This window comes from Aedes albopictus, chromosome 1, assembly GCF_035046485.1.
Source record: "Aedes albopictus strain Foshan chromosome 1, AalbF5, whole genome shotgun sequence".
Lineage (NCBI taxonomy): Eukaryota > Metazoa > Arthropoda > Insecta > Diptera > Culicidae > Aedes > Aedes albopictus.
In genome coordinates this window covers 57,168,607-57,189,083 of record NC_085136.1, presented here as the reverse complement: position 1 = coordinate 57,189,083, position 20,477 = coordinate 57,168,607, and the positions used below count along the sequence as shown (strand labels likewise).

The 20,477-nt window shown below is 38.8% G+C and overlaps 1 protein-coding gene across 1 annotated transcript; it reads right to left on the bottom strand.

Annotated features, from left to right (window-relative positions):
* Window positions 1–1,670: 1,670 nt before the first annotated feature.
* Window positions 1,671–15,813, bottom strand: LOC109427466 (cystathionine beta-synthase-like). Its single transcript, XM_062844590.1, has 4 exons — window positions 15,551–15,813; window positions 3,255–3,361; window positions 1,958–3,187; window positions 1,671–1,891 (listed from the first exon to the last, which is right to left on the bottom strand). Exons 1-4 carry the CDS (start codon window positions 15,688–15,690, stop codon window positions 1,812–1,814), a joined length of 1,557 nt encoding a protein of 518 aa, XP_062700574.1. The 5' UTR covers window positions 15,691–15,813; the 3' UTR covers window positions 1,671–1,811.
* Between the last annotated feature and the right edge of the window lie 4,664 nt (window positions 15,814–20,477).

The window sequence follows — 20,477 nt, the reverse complement described above, 5'->3', positions numbered from 1 at the left end:
TCTCGAACGAATTCACGGAAAAACTCTCAGTCCTTTCCTGTAAGTGTTCCTTAAGAACCTCCCAAAAGAATTCTTGGAGGAAATCATTAAACCTCGGAAGAATTCTTGAAGGAATTCCCAAAGTAGCTCCTGAAGCAGTTCCTAGAGTAAAATTCCCGAAGGAATTGAAATAGAAACTTCTGAGATGGAATTCTCATAGTTACTCCCGAAAGAATTTCCAGATATATCCCTTAAAGATTAAATGTAATCCTGAGCAATTTCCAAGAGGTTTTTTTTAGGCATTCCCGAAAAAAAAACCCAATTTTACAAAGATACTCCTTAAGGAATTTCCGGAGGTGCTTCTGAAGGTATTTTTGGAGGAACTCCTCAAAATATACTCCCAAGGGAACTCCGAAAGAGAATGTCGAGGAAACATCCGTAGACATTCCCGAAAGAAATCTCGAAGCTCATAAGAAACTTCCTTCCTTGGAACAACTCCCGAAGGATCTCTTGGAGAAACTCTTGTAGATATTTCCGACGGAACTTCTAAAGAAATTTCCGGAAGAACTTTTGAAGACATTTCCAGGGAACTTTAGAAGGCATTTTAGGGGCTATTGCGAAGAGATTCACGAAGATTGTCTAGGAAATAATCTAGGGGGAAATCATAAAGGATTTTTCCCATAATCTTCTGACAGGATTCATTTTGAAGCAATTTTTGGATAAAATCGGGGTAAGTAGGAAAAAGACTCAAACGCATTGCCGGAAGATCTTCTGAAAGAATTCCCCCCAAATGAACTTCTGAAGTTTTTCCTACAGGACCTCCAGAAGAGTTTCTCGGCGACATTTCCGGCGAAACTTCTCAAGGATTTCTCGAGGAAACTGTTTGAAGAATGGTAGTCTAAACTTTCGAAGCATTTTCAGGAGAAACTCCTGAAGGCAGAAGCCTTTCCTTGGGGTAAATCTTGAAGCATTTCCGGTATTACTATACAAATATTTGAAGAGACTTTGAAAATTCGCTGAATGAACTCGAGGGTTTCCATAGAAATTGCAGGAAATTCCTTCCCGAAACAATCCGGATAATTACCGAAGTACTTCTTGAAGGAATTTCGGAGAAATCCCTGAAGAAGTAAATGTAAATGGCTCCACTAACTATCCCAGGAGCAATTTCCATGCAAACTTAAGGTGAAACGGGACGCCGTGTTATTTTTCCTATCTTGCCTCTCTTTCTAACAATTTGCCTCGCGATTTTGAAGATGGTAATCTCGAGTTCTATCGCACTGAAGCTGCTGAAAACCAATCAGCATATGCACTGCAAGTGAGCATACACAATGATAGGTTTTTGTTGCAAAATATGAAGTAGAATCTGAGATTACCATCTTAGTAGCCACAGAGCAATGGCGGGTATTTCCTCGATCGTCCCGTCCGCCCTTAAGAAACAAATTCGGGAGGTACTTCCGAAGTAACATCAGGAGGCTTTTCGGATTGATTGATTGATTTATCTTTATTTGAGAGACTTTCAGCCCTTGGATGCTAAGGCTTTTCGAAAGTTACTTCAAGCATAAATTCCTTGTATGAAGTCGAAAAATATCAGAAGGAATCTCCGAGGGAATTGTTGTTCACAGAACTGTTGAAAATCACAGAATAACTGCTGGAAGAATTTCCGAAGCAACTTCTGTAGGGATTGTTTAATGAGAAATCATACAGCATATTTCGTAATTAGTAAATTTATTAAAACTATTTCCATTTTATCACATAATTACAGATTGCTTGAAAATACTGTTTTAAATGGCGTAATACATAAAACATATGTGTCTTCATCGAGATGTGCCTACTCACGCATCAGTGATATAATGCAAAATGTCTCTCTGGGTAATCAACCCAACCACCTTCTCTGTTGGTTCGACATGTCCGTCTAGAAAGAAAAAAGAAGAAAAATAGATAAATGCCTTCAGGAACTTCTTAGTCCAATTCAACTTACTATCCACTCCGAGATCCGTCACCAGCACGAACGGATCTTTTTCCAAAATCCGCGCAACGCGTCCCATCGTGCAATTCCGGTCAACCTTCACGAACTGCTTGTAGATGGCACGGGAAGCCGGATCACCCGGCTTAACCATTCCGTTCAACAACTTCCCTATGAGGTTCGCCAAATAAACCGCCCCACGGATACTTCCATCGTGGTTGATCACCGGCAATTGGTTGAACTTGTCCTTCTTCATGATACGGACGGCTTCCTGGATCGAGACGTCCACCGTGATCGTCACCGGGGTGGCCATGTCGATCGTTGAAACCTTCCGATTCCACCACTTGTGATTCTGAACGTTGACACATTCCTTAAAGTTCCGAGCCTCCATCCAGTTGTCCGAAACGAACTTCGTCAAGTGGTTCCGGATGTTATCCGGCAAGATAACGACCACATTCTGACCTTCGTCCAAGTCTTTCGCGGCCTGCAGTGCAACCCACATGTTTCCTCCGGCACTTCCTCCGCACAGTAAGCCCTCTTCGGCGATCATCTTCCGGGCCGTCTGGAAGGCGTCCTTGTCGCCGTACTTGATCCACTCGTCCACGACGCTGCGATCGCAAACTGTCGGCACGAAGTCATACCCGACGCCTTCTACTTCCCAGAACTTGCAGTCGGTTTTGTTTAGGGTCGACGGAAAGGCCAGGATCGACCCGAGAGGGTCCGAGCAGACCACCTTGCAGTTCGGGTTGTGTTCCTTCACTTTCCGGCCCAACCCGGTGGCGGTGCCTCCGGTTCCGGCTCCCATCACAATCATGTCGACTTTTCCATCCAGCTGGCGGACGATCTCCGCCGCCGTTCCGTCGTAGTGGGTCAGCGGGTTACCCGAATTGGTGTACTGGTTCAGGATGACCGCATTGGGTATCTCCCGCTGAAGTCGCTGAGCCACGGCGATCAATCCCTCGGGATGATCGAACGCTGCCTCGTTCGGTGTTCGGATTACTTCGGCCCCAAGAGCCTGCAGGGTGTCGACCTTCTCGTTGGACATCTTCTCCGGCATGACGATGACGCATTTGTAACCCTTGACGGCGGCTCCCAGGGCTAGGCCGATACCGGTGTTTCCCGAGGTCGGTTCGACAATGGTCGATCCGGGTTTGAGAACGCCACGTTCTTCGGCTTCCTCGATCATCCGAAGCCCGATGCGGTCCTTAACGGAGCCGGCGGGGTTCAGGAATTCGCATTTGGCGTCTGATTGAGTGGATGGGAGAAGGGAGGTTAGAATTGATTGATAACCATGGTATTAGAATTTACTTACAGACGTTGCATTTCACTCCGAACTCTTTGGGAAGCTTGTTGAGTTTGACGAGGGGCGTGTTTCCAATAGCTTCCAGGATGTTGTTGATGGCCTTCTCGTGGTATACTCTGACGAAGGAAAGAAACCATTTTTACTAGGTATTCTGGATATTAGATATTTAAGTAAAGTATTTTTATGAACGGCAACGCATTTTAATATCCTGGAGTGTTCTAGGTCGTCCAAACTATTCTAGAGCTCAGTCCTACATATCTATGGGCGATATAAGTAAGAAATCTCGAGAGCTAAGCCAAGATGTGCTTCCGGTTTGCAGTTCTGAACTTCAATTCTACACAGTAACCTGAGTAATGTTACACATTCAACCATTTACTGCCCAAAATGCTCTGGAGCTGGTGAGCTTCAAGGGTGTTTCAGCATGTTTCAGAGGCGTTTCAATGCGTTTCAGGTATTTCAGAGGGGCTCCTGGGTTTCAAGAGGGATTCAGGGGTGTTCATGCGTTTCAATACGCCCAGTTTTCAGAGAGATTACCTGGAGTTTTAGGGGGCTTCACGCTGTAGTCTGCCAGGTGAGTTTCAAGGTCGTTTCAAAAGGTTTCAGAAGGGCTTCAAGACGTTTCATGGAATTTCAGTAGGTTTCAAGGGGTTAAGAGCCTTTCAGGAGAGTTTTAGAAGAGATCCAGAAGGGCTCTTAAAGTTTTACTAGGCTTTTAGGAGGCATAGTTTTTCAAGCGTGCTTCAAGGGTTTCACAGAGCTTAAAGACGGTTCAGACTGTTTACCATTGGCGAAGCCAGCCTTTTCTTTTTTCTTACTCACTCTCCTAAACATACACGAGAAAAAGCGAGATAAAAGAGGAGGCAAGCTGCCCCCTCTTCTATCTTTCTCATTCTCGTGTATGTTTAGGAGAGTGAGTGAGAAAAAAGAAAATGCTGGCTCCGCCAATGCTGTTTACCCTTGCATGCTCGATTACTGCGCTTTACTCAAGTGAGTAAGGCTAAATTAGGACAGATTGAACTAATAGGACCAATAGGATAAGAGTCACTAAACTAACCACTTGCTAGGCCGTAACTACCCAAAACTGTGTGAGCTCTTGAAGACAATTAGTTACGTTTGTAGATCCGATAACCTATACTCAAAGGAGTTCTTGGAAATCCTCAAACATAATTGCGTAAGGTTGTGTATGCATGAATTTCATTCAAAATGCACACATAGATCACTGATTACTTACTCTTGTAAATCCGATGGTCTATACCCTAGAGAGTCTCGGATACTTTTATACAGTCGTTGAACTCATAGCTAGAGAAAACCACAGACAAACAGACGTAACACCTTGAACAATTTTCATGGAAATCCATCACCTGGTGGAAAAGTTGCACGAATCACTGTGTTGTACAATATCGTCAACAGAAGGCGCTAGTGTGAAATGTCAAACTCATAGAAAAACGATGCGCGTGCCTTTGGTTGTGAAAACCACAACTATGAAAATTTAAAATGGTTGTTAAAAGCGTGGTCGATGGAAATTTCGCAAGTGTTACGTCTGTTTGTCTGTGATAAAACTTAGATGTATGAGTCTATGCTAGACCTTACTAATAATACAGCGAGAGGTCACAAGTTATACATGTAGATCCGATGACTTATGCTCAAGAAAGTTTTTGGAGACCCTTGAATAACCCAATCAAATGTTAATTTTTGACATCTGTACACTTCCGCGTCCTATAGTGAACGTTTGACCAAACACAACTTGAAAACCTAATGGCAGGGATTGCAATATGTTCCAAGTCATACTTCTGGTTGTCTGTGCACTTCCTCCCACAGCCAAATCAAAGATAACGGAGAATCGCGAAAAAACGTGAGAGGAAATTTAACAGCACAGCAACCCGTGCACGGGTTGCTACGATCTGTTTTGGAGGTGAGCAATGCTGTTTTCGCTCTCTCCTGCTAGTCGCTGTTATCATATTCGATTCGGGTAAACTTTATGCCGCCCGCCCGACTAACCTCGTTTTATCAGTATTTAGCACCACCTGTGATAGTAAACAAAAAGAAGCACATTGTTCACGCAAGAGGATAATGCCCTTTTCGGACATTAGAAGCTCAATAACAATACCGTCAAGTCGGGTGAAATGGGTAAGTTTTTCACCGTTTGCCGTCAAATGAAGAAAATACCCACACCAACAGTCACAGAGCAAGATTGAGTATTGTATGATTCTTTCAGAACTTACAAGAACTTCCCAAAATAAAAACCTGCACATTTCGCGTCGACAAAATTTCAACCCATGATCTGTTGAAAGTTTCTTAACCCTTATGGCCGAGAGAACCAGGCACGGAATCCACTCGTTCTTCATTGGAATATCAAGTATATGTGGTGTAATGAACAAAAACGTTTTTATTTTCAAAAAAAAATCGATGGTCGATTTTGTATGAAAAAAAAATTGGCCTAAATTTTAACTTTTTGCCAACAAAGTTTAAAATGTTGTTATTTTGTGATGCGTTTATCAATCATGCTGATTTTTTGACAGGTTATTGCCCTAATATTCATGAGTTACATGAGTGGATTTGAACTCGATTGGTCAATTATTTTCAACGATATGGCAATTTTAGTACATGCCCATTTATTATAGTACATTTTTTCAAAAGGCTGTGTTTCTAAAAGTAATGAAGCAATCAAGTTGAAATGTTGTCCACAAGTAAAAAGAACATAGGCCTTCCATTCCTCATCATTCGATTTTCAATTCGATCACCACAGCAGAAGTTCGAGCTTATAAACCTTTATGCACTCAAAAATGACTGTTTTTTGAGAGATATTCTGTTCTAAAAAAGCCCATTCATATTTGTTATGGCTCAAAAAAAATCATGAGTGTTCACAAAGGCCTATTGTGTTCATCAGTAAAAACGTAAGTGTTAAACATTTTCTAAAAGAACAGAAAAAATATGTGTATATGGTGGCAATATAGTTGCCACTGTCTTATAAAGGGTTAACGTGTGATGTACCCTGACCTGACCTATCTAGACATATGGAAAGAAAATGTAGTCGACTCTCAATGTCTCGATGATCGCGATATCTCTTCCTATCTCGATGGTTCAATCAGTTCCTTCAATTTGCATATATTTTTCCTCTCTACATGTCGATATCTCTTTTTCTCGATATCCCCCTATCTAAATGCGATTTCAATCGATTTTCTCTCCATATGTCGATATGTTCATTTTCACAGGTTACTAGACCTTGTTTCCTAGGTGCAGAACATTCTGGGAAGGTGAAGTGGCATCTTTTTGTTGTCGATTTTTCCTATTTACGGAGGTTTTTCAATCTAGTATGGATTACAGCATTATTACGGCATTAATAATATTTTAAGATAAACTTTATGCGAGTATCCAAACTTTTTTTTTTAATTTTATTAATCAGTTATCTTAATATGGTACAATTTATTATGCCATAGCTTCTGCTATAAGTATTCTCCTGATATTGATCTATGTGGATTCTGAAGACATCATCAAACTTAGTGACGTTAAAAGTCAAAACATGTTCTTTCAAATGATACAAAAAAGGCTATTCCATAACTACTCTTGTGATCAACGCTACTCCATTTTACGGTACCTAATGGGTTAGCTCTATGATTGACGTGCTGTTGTCGAAGCTTTTTCTTTAGGTATTTCACCATATTACCGAATACAGCCCAGTAGATAACGCGCAGCCATAAATCAAAGCTATGCTGGAGAAATCTAAGTGCAATTCTCGGGGCGAACCGTTTCGTTTGTTTCTTTTCTTCTTTTCGGTTTCTCTGGGCATAGAGAGATTCTTCGTACTTATTGTTGGTGTATCGTCCCAACAGGAACTGTGCCTGATCTACCGCTTAGGGTTCTATAAGTACTTACTGCGTTGTTTGCTTGGATTTACAGTAGACGTTCGGTCGGTGCAAACGGTTTAACTGCAATGCTTTTTAACTGCAAGTCAAATTTGCAGTTATCGCACCGCCAAATATCAGAATGGTGCGCCATGTTAGCCCACATGAAAAATCGGATGAAGTTAACGTCCATTTTACGTCACTTGATGGTTTGTTGACACTGTCAAGCGTTGCAGTTATCGGATTTTCGTTCGCTAAGTGAAACGTAAACATGTTGCAGTTATCGAACGTCTACTGTGTTATAATTTTTTTCTATCTTGCAATCGCATTCTATGTGCCAAGTACGAATTTACTCTATGCCCGCCCATGAAATCCGAGAAAACAAACATTCTTAGCATGGTGCTGCTGAACATCCGCGCATTCACGGCTTCAACTATACTGCCGTTCTAAGCCCGATTGTCCCATGTTATATGGGAATCTCATATAACATGGGACAATTATGCGTAGAACGACAGTATATAAGTCACACGATATTGCTCTTAGAACAATACGATCGCAGACGCATAGGCAGGACGGTTTCTGGGAGAGATGGACAACTACATACATTAGACTCTAGTGCACACAGCAGCATCAGGGGTATTCAGACGACCCAAGTGAAGGCATTCAACATGGTGACTCCAGAGAGGATCCAGGAATTCATCCAGATTCACGGATGGGGGTTTCGTTCATGTTACGATACGGATCTCCGTCGAAGTATCATTGTAGCCAATACAATGAGCCAATTATTCGTGGTTCATCAACAAACGAATCCGTTCACCCAGAAATATCAACAATAAAAAGACACATGAGAAATATTTAGGGTAAACAGGTATAATATGCCCCCTTCAACCAGAAATGCAATATTTCTTAAACCAGCGCCTTGTTCCACCCATTCCCCAGTTCAAATCAACAACTTCAACAAAACTTGCTTCATGTACAATTGAGTCAGCTACCAGAGGCGTAATATTATGTTAAAACCCTCGTTTCAGTCTTTTTGATATTTTTATCGCTTTTCTTTTCCAATTAACGAGACTGATAGATTCCTGGGATAGTCCTTGACATCTACAGCCGTTATAGTTGTTATTTTCGCTACAGGGTGTTGACTCAGTTTTGAGAAATAAATTGCCTAACTTTCCAGTCCGTTTGTCGGAAAATTCCAGTCAGTATAAATCAGTGATCCTTCATTAAACCAGATGACAGTCATCCAACAGTGAGTGACATAGCTCTGCGTCTGAACGACTGGTGACGCGCCTTGCCCTGCTCAGGAGATTTACAAACGAAGAGCGTGGCGGGAGCTCCTACCGTATCAGTGCGTATGTCGCGAATGTGTTTGCCACCACAGATACTCAGGACCCGAAACGGAACCAAAAAAGCTTTGATCTGAGAAAACGGTTCCGATTACCCACACTAATAAATATATGTGACTTAAAAAAAGAATAAAGTTTTTCAGTGACAAAAACATGCATGAGTAAGCGGGAAAGTTTATTCGCCATATAAAATTTTCTCAGTGGTTCCTTGAAGTAGTCCTCCAGTACTGAAAATCTTTTAGGAATACTTCAGGGATATTAGTCCAAAAATCCGTCCAGATATTTTTTTACAAGAATTCCTTCTGATCTCCACTGGTATCTTCTGGAGATCTTCTAGGGATTTCCTTAAAAAAATCCTTAAGGAATTCCTTTAGAAATTTCAAAATTTTACTGGAGGATTTTGTACAGTTTTTGAATGAACTGCTGAAAAAATCCATGGAGAAATCTTTAAAGGAATCCCAAAATAAGTAGTAAAGTAAATTTTTGAAAAAGCACTTTTAAAGGAATTTGAAATAAAAATAAAATGCTAATAAAAGTGGTATAACAATAAAACACTGAAGGAGTCACGGGGGGCCCATATAGCCGAGGCGGTAAACGCACGGGTATTCAGCATGACCATGCTGAGGGTGACGGGTTCGATTCCCGATCGGTCCAGGATCTTTTCGTAAAGGAAATTTCCTTGACTTCCTTGGGCATAGAGTATCTTCAAATATACTATATTAACAATATAGGTCACTTCGCGTTTTCACATACAACGACATGGAGACACCGTTGGCGAATGATAACAGCACCACCTGTTGTCAGAAAATGTCAATAATTGTATTTTGATCAATTTTAGTTTACCGTGCAATGCGACATTTCTCGAAAATGATGTTAGGGGTGTCCAAGTTTTTTGTTCTCAAATACTCGATTAATATTTAAATAATCGATTTACGCAAACAAAATAATATTTCAGTAGATGTCATCTACGAATACATCTATAGAAGAATTCGAGTGATCCCCAATTGTAGAGGCGCTACACGCAGAAAAAAGCATGGTAAAATCAAAAATATTTCAGGTAAACTCAAATAAATTGTCAGTTTGTTCTGGCAACAAAAATAAAACTGTTTGGAGCAAATCGAATGTCACATTTGAAGCAAATTCAATCCATTTTTGAAACAAATATGAATCTTCTGACAGGTTATGTTAGAAACAAATGTTAAAATTTTTGTTTTTTTGTGGCAGGTCGGCCCTGCGGAAATATTTGTTTTCCAATTAAAATTAACAAAGTCATTTCCTTCTCTAGGAAAACCCACTTCCCGCATGGCACTTTCAATGCCAACATCATGTAGATAACATAAGCTCCCGAAATCAATGGGATTTCGTGGAAACTTTTGGTGAAACTTGACTTTTTTTGCAAGAGGGAATCTTGTTTGGTGCTGCAGATGGAACTTGGGAATTTTGTTTATGTTCTCGACGGCGGAACGGGGGGCTCTTAAATGGGTATTGTAGAAATCAATATGTAATTGAGTTAGTTTTAAATTTTATCAGTTTACCGAATAAACATGAATATTTTTGTTTCAAACGAACGAAATTTGTCTCCGTGCAAGACAGCACAGACTTATGCACCGATACACGAGCTCAATATGTCAACGTTTGAGCGGTGCCGTGTTTACGAAAAATGAGCTCCAGGACCGGATAATTGCATCTCATAAAACGTTGGTTTAAGGCGAAACTGGAAGCATTTCCTCACTTTCTGGTTTTTGATTTTTTAATCAATAACGTAGCAGTACTTTCAAAATTGGTTTTCGTACACTGTTAGAAGAAGGATCAAGGCATCTCCAGATTTTTTTTCAGGTGGAAAATGTTTTTTCAGTTTTAAGTAAACCATTTTTGAATTGAATTTCAAAAAAAAAAATGTTTTTTGAAAAATTGGTAAAAGTTTTACACCTGAAAAAAAAAACAGGGAATAGCTTGATCCTTCCTTTAACTGTGTATGAAAACCGAATTTGAAAATATTACTTCGTTATTTATTAAAAACCAAAATAATGAGGAAATGCGTCCAGTTCCGCCTTAAAGCTGTTTATCATGCAGTGAGCCATTTTACGAGAAGAAAACAAAGCTGATGATAATATTAATAGTCACGTGTTAGGACGCCTGCTCTCGATTTTTTTTTCATAAAATCGGTCCGTAAAACGAACTATTCAATGTTACATTTCTTATAACATCCGACTTTCTTCTAGCAGGGGCGATTCCCGCTCCAGTCGGGAAAATGTTCTTGGAATAATAAGATCAGTATTCGAATAAACTCACAGTTCAGTTCAGAAGAACAACGAAATCAATCGAAATTAAATTTCCAGCTGAACTATTGTATTTTTCACGAATAATCAGACTTTGGCAACGAAATTTAACTCGCCCTAATATGGTACTAATCTAACATTTGTGTCACCACTTTTTTCACCGATTCAGTCAAAAGCAGCTGATTTTGTCATGAAATCATAATCAGCTGGTAGCTGAGAATAATGAGGATGAACGTAAACATCGTTGAACCAGCTGGTTTTGTTGTGTAAACATGACCATTACGCCAGAAAATGTTGAAGAAGAAAGAATAAAATATGTTCTAATTTAAGTAGCTGAAAAAAATCGATGATTGTTTAATCGATTATTTAAAAAGAAGTGGACATCCCCACCATGCAATGACAGCTCGACGAATAAACGTCATTCGGATAGCGCATGCGTTTAGTGTGTAGTAGTACCTCTTCTGACGCTTGGTGGCGACACATTCACTAAAAAGGAGTCGCCAAAAATTCGTAAGAGTGACCTATATTGTTAATATAGTATATTTGGTATCTTCGTGCCTGCCACACGATATACGCATGCAAAATGGTCATTGGCAGAGGAAGCTCTCAGTTAATAACTGTGGAAGTGCTCATAGAACACTAAGCTGAGAAGCAGGCTTTGTCCCAATGAGGACGTTACGCCAAGAAGAGAGAGAGAGAGAGGAGTCACGGGAAATAAAGACGGGCTTGGTGGTACTTAGGTACTTTGTACCTTTCTATCCACTTTCTCTATTATCTCCTCTCTATATATGCAACTTATGTATATTCATATGTTCATAGCCATCGCTAGAACCAGAAACGGTTGAAAAGTCGTTTCCCTTCCTTCCAACTTTCACAGCACAGTGTCAATCTATCAGATAACGCCTACGAGTTCTGCAATCAAGCGAACTGTGCCACATATACATATTCAGAATAATAAACAATTCTATCACCTTACGCCTGGCATCCATACACCAATGTGTAAAACCCTCTGCCAACCATATCCTACCAACACTCCGACATCCGCATGAGTTTGTACAGACGCAGAGGTATATTCGGTCTGATGTGTATACAAACGATTGCAATCATCACTTCCTTCCCCTTCCCCACATTGACCTGCAACCTGACGTGGCAGGCGCCATTGTCGCCTAAAAATATAAGATCACCAACGCTCACACACTGAAGATACCTGCTAGTCCCCGGCAGATAATCTCATTGGTTCCTTGCGTGAGTGTAGTTGGTCTGGCGATACTGGAGTAGCAACTACGGGCGGTCAATCAAGCTCAAGCTCTAACTCAAAACACTGAAGGAGTCACGGGAAATATTTCTAAAGAAATCCCTGAAGAAATTTTGAAGGAATGAAGGAATTAGCACAGGAACCTGGAGGAGTTTTTGAAAAATCTCTTATAGTAATTCCTCTTATAGAGATCTAATTCCTGTAAAAATCCCTGAAATTATTTTTGAGGAAATCTCAGGGAAATTCCTGAAGGAATAGTTCTGAGATTTTTTTGGGAAACTTCGGTGGAACTTCGAGAGAATTTATTAAAAAACTATTAGAAAAAAATCCTGGAGAAATTCTTCAACAGAGTACCTGGAGGATTATTTTGAAAAGTCCTTGGAAGTATATTGTGAAATTTCCAATGGAATTGCTGTAGAAATATTTCTGAAGAAAAAACTAAACTCGTGGAAACAAGCCTAGATTCCTGCGGATATGTCTAATGGAATTCCTGAAGAAATTTACGATTAAATCTCTGGATTATTCGGCAATGATTTTTTATAAGGGCCCAACTGACTTGATCGATTTCTCTTTGTCGACTCTCTCTTTCGCTAAGAACTTGATCAAAACATACAAAATCATTAGGGGGATTCACTTAACAGCGTAAACTGATTAAACTGATTAAACGTCGCGATCACCAAGGCAATCTTTGATTATTTCATTCGCAAAATCATGAAACATTTCAAATAAGCAGAAAATCATGGCTTACGCGGCAATTTAATCTGTTTAGTGAGTACCCCTATTATTCTTTTTGTTTGTATAGCAACACTAGCTGTCCCGGCAAACTTTGTCTTGCCAGGTTGAAGTGGTTTGACAACTGTGGAGGTCATTTTAGCACAGCACTCTAGATTGGTTTCATTTCGATCCTGTTGAATTTCTTCTCGATTCACGAAAAATCATTACTTTCACAGTTGTTCTACTTTTTAGTTGATTTTCGTAACTTTTTATTACATATAAACACAGCCACCACAAATACGAATCGAACCGTGCAAGAGTCATGCTGATCAGTTCAGCCGTTCGTGTCTTTTGCTGCCTCAAAGGGACTTCAAACTCATTTATATATATATAGATGTAGTCATCTTCTTCGCATTTCAAAAATCTTTGGAAAACTCAATACGCATTCTGTGATAACACAAAGAGAGGATCGATGAAGAGAACTCGAAAATGTCAGTTACGCCCAAATGAAAAATCAGTGTCGAATTAAAAAAATCCTGTACGAATTCGTGATGGAACCACCGGAAAATTTTCTGAAAAATAAACCGCAAACTGAAAAAAATCTTAAACAATTTCTGAAAGAACTTCTAAATGCGGATATTGACCTGCCTCTGGCTTAAAATCTCAGGAAATCTCAGGTCCGTGGAAAAATATGTAGGAATATCTGAAGGAGAAACTTTTGATTCCTTCCGAAGGATTTTCTAAAGGACAACTTAGAAGAATTTATGAAGTAATACCAGGAAAAGTTTCGGATAGAAGAAATTTCTGAAAGAATCTAAGAAGGAAACTTTGGAAGATGTCCTAAAGAAATCCTTTGCGAATTTTTTGAAGGGAATTCAGAACGTTTGATTTGTAAAGAATGAAAGAATTTCTGTAGCAATGCGTGGATGATCTTATAAATCCCACGAAAGCTTTCTAAAGGAATCCATGGAACAATTTCGGAAGGAATCCATTAAAGGATTAATAAACTAGTTGTTTTTGTTTCTACTTTCTGGATGAATCTTCAGGGAACTTCACTTCAGAAAAATTGATGAATGGATCTATGAATTTTTAGAGGAAATCTCTGGAATATTCTCAGAGAAATTTTAGAAGGAATCTCTAGAAGATTTTTTTGAATATATATAATGAAAGACTTTCTAAATTGGTACAGGTAACTTTTCTTAAAATGAGACTCCTCCACTCTACCAATATCATAAAAAAAAAACAAAAAAAAATTAACACGAATGGGAACGTAAATAAAAAAAAATGTCAGAAAGGAAATTTTTCGCATTGAGGCACAAACATATAAATCAAATAGGCATTTTTTACACCCACAAGAAGGGAAGAAAAATTCACAATGCCATAGAAGCTTTTATTAGTAAAAAATTGGAATGTTCACTAGTTTTTATTTTTCCTAAGTTCTTGAGTGCACAAACACATCAAAAAGTCATATAGGTAATTTATATGTCAGATGCTTATTTATAAAATGTCCTGAAATGATGATGATAATGATTTTGTTCTACCATTTATTGTAGTAATGATATTGATGGTTCAATCGCCGCGAATTGATGTGTTGGTGGTTCATCGATTGTTTTCGGCGAAAAATTAATAAAACTGTTGTTTTGCCAGATTGTCCGGACGTTTCGGTCGATTTTACTGGCCTTCGACCATCTTCTGCGGACTCTAAAATATGTGATTTTAAATCAAACAATATATTTTAGAGTCCGCAGAAGATGGTCGAAGGCCAGTAAAATCGACCGAAACGTCCGGACAATCTGGCAAAACAACAGTTTTATTAATTTTTCGCCGAAAACAATCGATGAACCACCAACACATTTATTGTAGTAAGGGATCTGTCTGTAGCACTGGAATACATAATCTGAAAAGCGATTTGATCAAGATTGTACTGTTGTTAGTAATCAGTATGAAGGGCCAAAAAGGGTTGTGCGGACTTGCAAGCAGAGACACTTGCGCGAAACCCGAAATGTCCTGAAGTAGGGTATGTGTGCCATCAGTAATCTCACGCACCCATATTCATCCTATTCGAAAATAAGCGAGTACGGCACCGATTGATTCCGTTCTTTTCGTTTTCATGGGTGCTCACTTCTAACAAAAATACAAAAATAAGAAACAAAACAAACATCGCTTTAATCCTTTGTTTTTCATTGGTTGAAAATGGGAGCCACATGATTAAGAAGGGACCCTATACAAATTGTATTGAAAGCGACAATTTGAAACGTTGTTAAATATAATTTGAAAAATAATAATTTCTTAGTGTCACAATGGAAAAGCAAGTTTTTAAAAATAACATTAATTTGGAAAAAATTTAAATATTGGATATTAAGTCAATTATCAGGATATCGAGTTATTATTATAAGGGTCCAAAATATATTAAAATTACTCCTCTGGTCAAAGTTATCCTGTATTACGGTACCTTATGGTACAGGTGCTGTCTCGAATGGGAAGTAACGCCCGAAGAAGAATGATGTTGCATCATAAGCCTCCGCGAACATAACTAATTATCACTTGGGTTGATCCGGTCAACCGCCAATCGTAAACTGCTGTTATCACGTTGTCGACAATATAATATATTCTAATTGCTCGTTGTTAAGCACTATGAAGATCTCAAAGAACATTCATCTACATGACACTAGATGATCTCCATAGATCCATCCTGGCAATCTTCAGCACCAAATATTCTTAAAAGTAATGCAGCGGTAAGATGTAACTAGAAAATGTCAGACATTTCTCACTAAAATGATCAATCGACTAGTTCGATATATGCTGAATTACTAAATCAATTACTACACTTTTATTCACAAACCTAAACATAGCACAACACAAAACTTACGGTGGCCGACTCTGATGGGGGCTGGCCTCGGTCGTTCCTAGCTTCCAGGTACATCTGGACGCCAGATCCGGTCGGACAAAGTACGACTCAAAATCGCTGCACCCATGCCCGTTCTTCATTGGACAAGCTCTGTGCGACATTTTTCACTGAATACTGCTGCTGGAAAATTTTTCTCTATCGCGGAAAATCTTAAGCACTCACTGTTACAGTAGGTAGTAGCTGTAGCTATAGCTCTCACTCACGATGTCAACCGAAGAAGACTGATGCCACCCGATGCCGGTGGGAGCCAATTTATAACCGACGATGATGGTGCTTAAACTGCTTCCAACTTCTTGCGCGGCGATGCTTGGCGCGACCAAAAGCGTGCACGCTGACCGACCCAAACGAGCGCGCGCGCTCGCGCTCGCGTTGTTTCAGCTGTTTGAGAGACGTTGTTCGCGATCGGACGCAGCAATCCGCGAGAGAGGGGAAAATGTTTCCCAAATTTTGCCGATGTGAGTGGCGTGCATGCTGCGTGCAGGCAGAGTGCAAACAGTCAGTAGTGTTGGGGGTGTTTCCCAGGGTCGCTCAGTGGTTGAGCTCGTAACGGATGGATGGCGTGCGTGTATGGTTTGATATGTGTAGAGTGGCTAACAATAATTGTTGTTCGGCGGGGTTTGGGTGATCTGATCTGTACTCTGTTCCTTATCAGAGCTCGGTAGTGTAGGAGAGTGGCATATATTAACGACAAAAGCTCTGGTGGTGAGAATGGTTTTAACGGATGTGTGAAAAGATTGTTCTTTTTTAACATTATTAATAGTTGTTTTGATAGTAGTCTTTCAAACTTTGAATTATGAAATTCAATAACATCGACGATCCGCACTGATTTTGAGAAAGCACTTTTATTTCGAAGCTTTCTTCGATTTATCATTTATTGCAAAATAGACGAGAAACTTACAATCACTACAGCAGTTCTAACAACAATTTATATTAATACGTAATGTGCAAAACCGAACGAAATAAATAATAAATTCATCGATTTACTAAAAAAAAATCTTTGGGTTCCTTTGGGTGGCTTATTTTCAGATAGGGTAGTTCTAAAAATCAAGGTTTTTAAGAACTAATTTTCAAAAAATTATAACTTGAACCAGTTAATCAATTTTAAACTTCTGTTTTTGATGGAAAGCTATTGAATTCTAGTTTTCAAGAAAAATACGTTGAACGGGCCAAATTGTGTTCTTGTGCAAAAATAGTGCAAATACATATACACAACCTGTCATAACTGTATAGACTCACAAAAAATATTGCAACAATATTTGATCACATCCCTAATACAAAAATATGATACAACGTGCTTAACAACCCTTTCGGCCTATCATCTTGATGATACAGGGAATGCTACAATCATTCACCCTATCAGCAGTGTATAATACATTTTTATTAGGGATTAACCTTCATATCTCCAAAACCTGAGGACTTACAAAGATGCTGACTTCAGCAAAGTTATTCTGAAGCCCAAAAGCAACAACTTTTCTGAAGGCGGCGTTTTTGTGGGTGATCAGGTTTTAGAGATACAATCGAAGTGAGTCAGAGTGATGCAATTTTATTGCAACACTTGTTGTGAGTCTATACTTATGACGGGTAGTGTATTAGTTTTTTCACGTTTTCATGATCTTGGGACCAAAGAGGTACTCTGATTTTATATTTTTATCAGAAAATTCAGGAAATTTGGCGTAACATCAGAGATGTATGTTTTTTAGTATTTGGGATATGATTTTTTTGAAAATAAAAGGCTGAATTTTCCAAAACAAAACTTTTTTTAAATTTCATTTATTTTGAATCCTTATAAATGTATGGATACCAAAAAGACCAGGAATCACTCCAAAAAGCAATACAAGGCATAGTTTTATGAAGATTTACAATATCAGGCAATTTTAGAGCAGCTAGTATAAAAATATATAGCCACAAACAAACAGACGTATCACTTGGAACGAAGTCCGTATCAAATCATCGTCACAAAAGTATAATCGCCCAATGCTAATAACGCTGTGTTTCACAAACCCACGGAGTAGATGGCGGTAGTGATCAAACGTCAAACAGGAGCATCAACTATGCAAGCGCCATGAGCGAGAGATTTGCGAACTACAGAATATTTGAATAAACGGATTCGATGGGAACTCGAAGTGGGTAGAGTGAAACATCTGTTTGTCTGTGATATAACTCTCGATAAGGACTGTATCGTTAATTATTAGTACACCTTTGAGGCTCTGTATTAAAAAGACTAAGTCTTATTTTGACAACTGCTGTGTGTATATGTCTAGATTGAGTTTAAATAAGGGCGAAAGTAACACGAGAGAGTTCTCTTCATCGATTCTCTCTTCTGCAAATTAAAGTGACAAGATGCAAGTTCAATCGAATTTTTTTACACTTAGACGCTAGATTGCATCGCAACCTAGCCATTTTTGACCAAAAAGTTTAACCATACTTGCATCTTGTCAGTTTAATTTGAAGAAGAGAAAGTCGATGAAGAGAACTCGCTCATGTTACTTTCGCCCTTATTTAAACTCAATCTAGATGTGTTGCTAGCGTTGTAAACAAACGATAACCTTCATTAAAAGTTGAAATTTTTCCTCAAGTGGAACATTGCAAGGGATTTCGGAAGAGAGGCAAAAATTGATTGTGACCAAATACTGCAATGAAAAATGATTATCGCTAAGAAAATTAGTAAAAGTTGGAGGTGTTAACGTTTTTGCTGTCCAGAATGCTATCAAACGATTCGGTATGCATAACACACTAAAAGATACTCACCCGGACGCGGCAGAAAAGCAGGTGGATAGCAAAATTTGTAAAATCTTTAAAGGAAAAACGGAGGTATCTATCATAGATCGTGCAAAAAAGGGTGGAACGGCTTGATATGGTTTAACGCGCCAAGGAGCTTAATTCCCCGAAGACCTACCTAAAACAGAAATGTCCAATACGCAATCACATTCTGGCGGATTATGTGAAAACTTGTTCTCGGAAACTGTACGACGATGTTTTAAGCAAAAATTACATGTACATAATCTTGGATGATGAAACGTATGTCTAATTGGACTACAAGGCACTTCCAGGGGCACAGTTTTTCACTGTGTTGCTCGTCACTAATGTTCCAAATTTGGAGAAATAGTTTTTTTTTTGCGAAAAAAATGGGAAATGTGTTTGTTTGGCAAGCAATTTGTCAAAGTGGTATGAAATCGTCACAATTCTTCACCGGCCCAAGTATTGCGTCAAAATATACGGGGAGAAATGTCTCCAAAAACTAATTCTGCCACTCATCTGAAAACACGAAGGTCCTACATTATTTTGGCCGGATTTGGCATCCTGCCACTATCCGCTTTGACTGGTATGAAGAAAACAATGTCCAATTTATGGAAAAGGCAATGAATCTTTCAAAATGCCCGCAAACAATTAAGAAGTATTTGGCTTTCATGAAAGGAAAACTACGGTAAAATGATAGAGGAGCAAAGGACGTCATCAAATTCAAGAAAAACTGGGTCAACCCACGCAAAACCATCGACGGAATGGTCGTCCAAAACCTTATGAAAATCTCCAAGAAGAAGGTGAGTGCTCTCAAGATCCACGAAAAATTAAATATAAAATGATACAATGGGCTTTTCTGATGGTCAATAAACAATGTAATTGAATTTAATTTACAAAATAAATAGAACATTTTCAAATACGGCAATTTTCAGGTGTACTCATAATAAACGATACAGTCCTTATTCAATAAATCGTAGCTCATATGTTACGCCAAATTTCCTGAATTTTCTGATAAAAATATGAATCCAGGGTACCTCTTTGGTCTCGAAACTTTGAAAACGTGAAAAAACTAATACATTTGCATATTTTTTGCACAAAAACACAATTTAGCCCATTCAACAAAAACTAGAAATGAAAAAAAAAGAAGTTTAAAATCGGTTAACTGGTTCAAAAGTTATGATTTTTTGAAAATTTTCAGTTTTTATAAACCTTGATTTTTAGGACCACCCTATTGAAAATTGGTCACCCTAATGATCAAATAAAAAAAAAAAAATACGGGTCTAATTATTTTCGAAAAACTACGAATACACCAAGTTTTACGACAATCGGAGTTGCACTATATCGTTTTTCTATGGAATGGCTGTATGTATGTATATTATAAATCATTGAATAGGTACGTCAAATTATAGGCGTGATACGTTAGTTTAGTTTATTATCTTTAAAATGAGCCGATACTCCTTGTTTTATCAACCCTTTGGAGCCGGAGGGGTCAATATGACCCCAGCGATGAAACAGAGCATAACAAACGAATTCGAGGCCACCGAGGTTGCGACAGCAGTGGCGAAATTATCCGGCTCCAAAGGGTTTAAAGTGACCCGGAACTTTTGGTCGATGGCATTTTACTTAATAACTAGCAATAAGCGTCGTTATTTCGTTTGGTTCAATACTTATGAGCGGTTTTCTTCAAAACTCATAGTTTATTCAAAAGGCGGTGTTGAGGCACCGCCCACTTGCAACACGGGTACTGCACACGACCACAGCAGCGAAGCTAAGTTGGGGCAACCTTAAGATTAAATGTTATACGTCAACGAAGGAAAAGAACCAAAACAAAATCTAATCAGAACGAGAGTGAATTGCATAATCTTCTATTATCACGTGGTAAAATTATAAATTAATTAACGTCGGATATTCCTGTTAGATATTCCTTTAAATATTTTCCTTTTTCTTCTATTAGTTGAGTGATTTGGACGTAAGTGAAGAATTGCCGTTAACAGACAAGCAAATTAATTGATTTCATTTCTAGAAGTATCTTTATTTCGCCGCTAGCTGCCGGGAACTTACAGTTACAGTTTTCTAATAAATTCCACTATATCAGTCAGTAAGTAGAAATAAGTAATCAGAAAATAATTACTAAATATAAAATTTACCA

What these genes read in the sequence shown, in the direction of transcription:
- LOC109427466 (XM_062844590.1), bottom strand. Translation starts at nt 15,690, where the DNA reads ATGTCGCACAGAGCTTGTCCAATGAAGAACGGGCATGGGTGCAGCGAT. An exon ending in CGGAGTGAAATGCAACGTCT is followed by an intron (nt 3,188 to 3,254) that starts GTAAGTAAATTC and finishes CCACTCAATCAG; the next exon opens with ACGCCAAATGCGAATTCCTG. An exon ending in GACGGATCTCGGAGTGGATA is followed by an intron (nt 1,892 to 1,957) that starts GTAAGTTGAATT and finishes TTTTCTTTCTAG; the next exon opens with ACGGACATGTCGAACCAACA.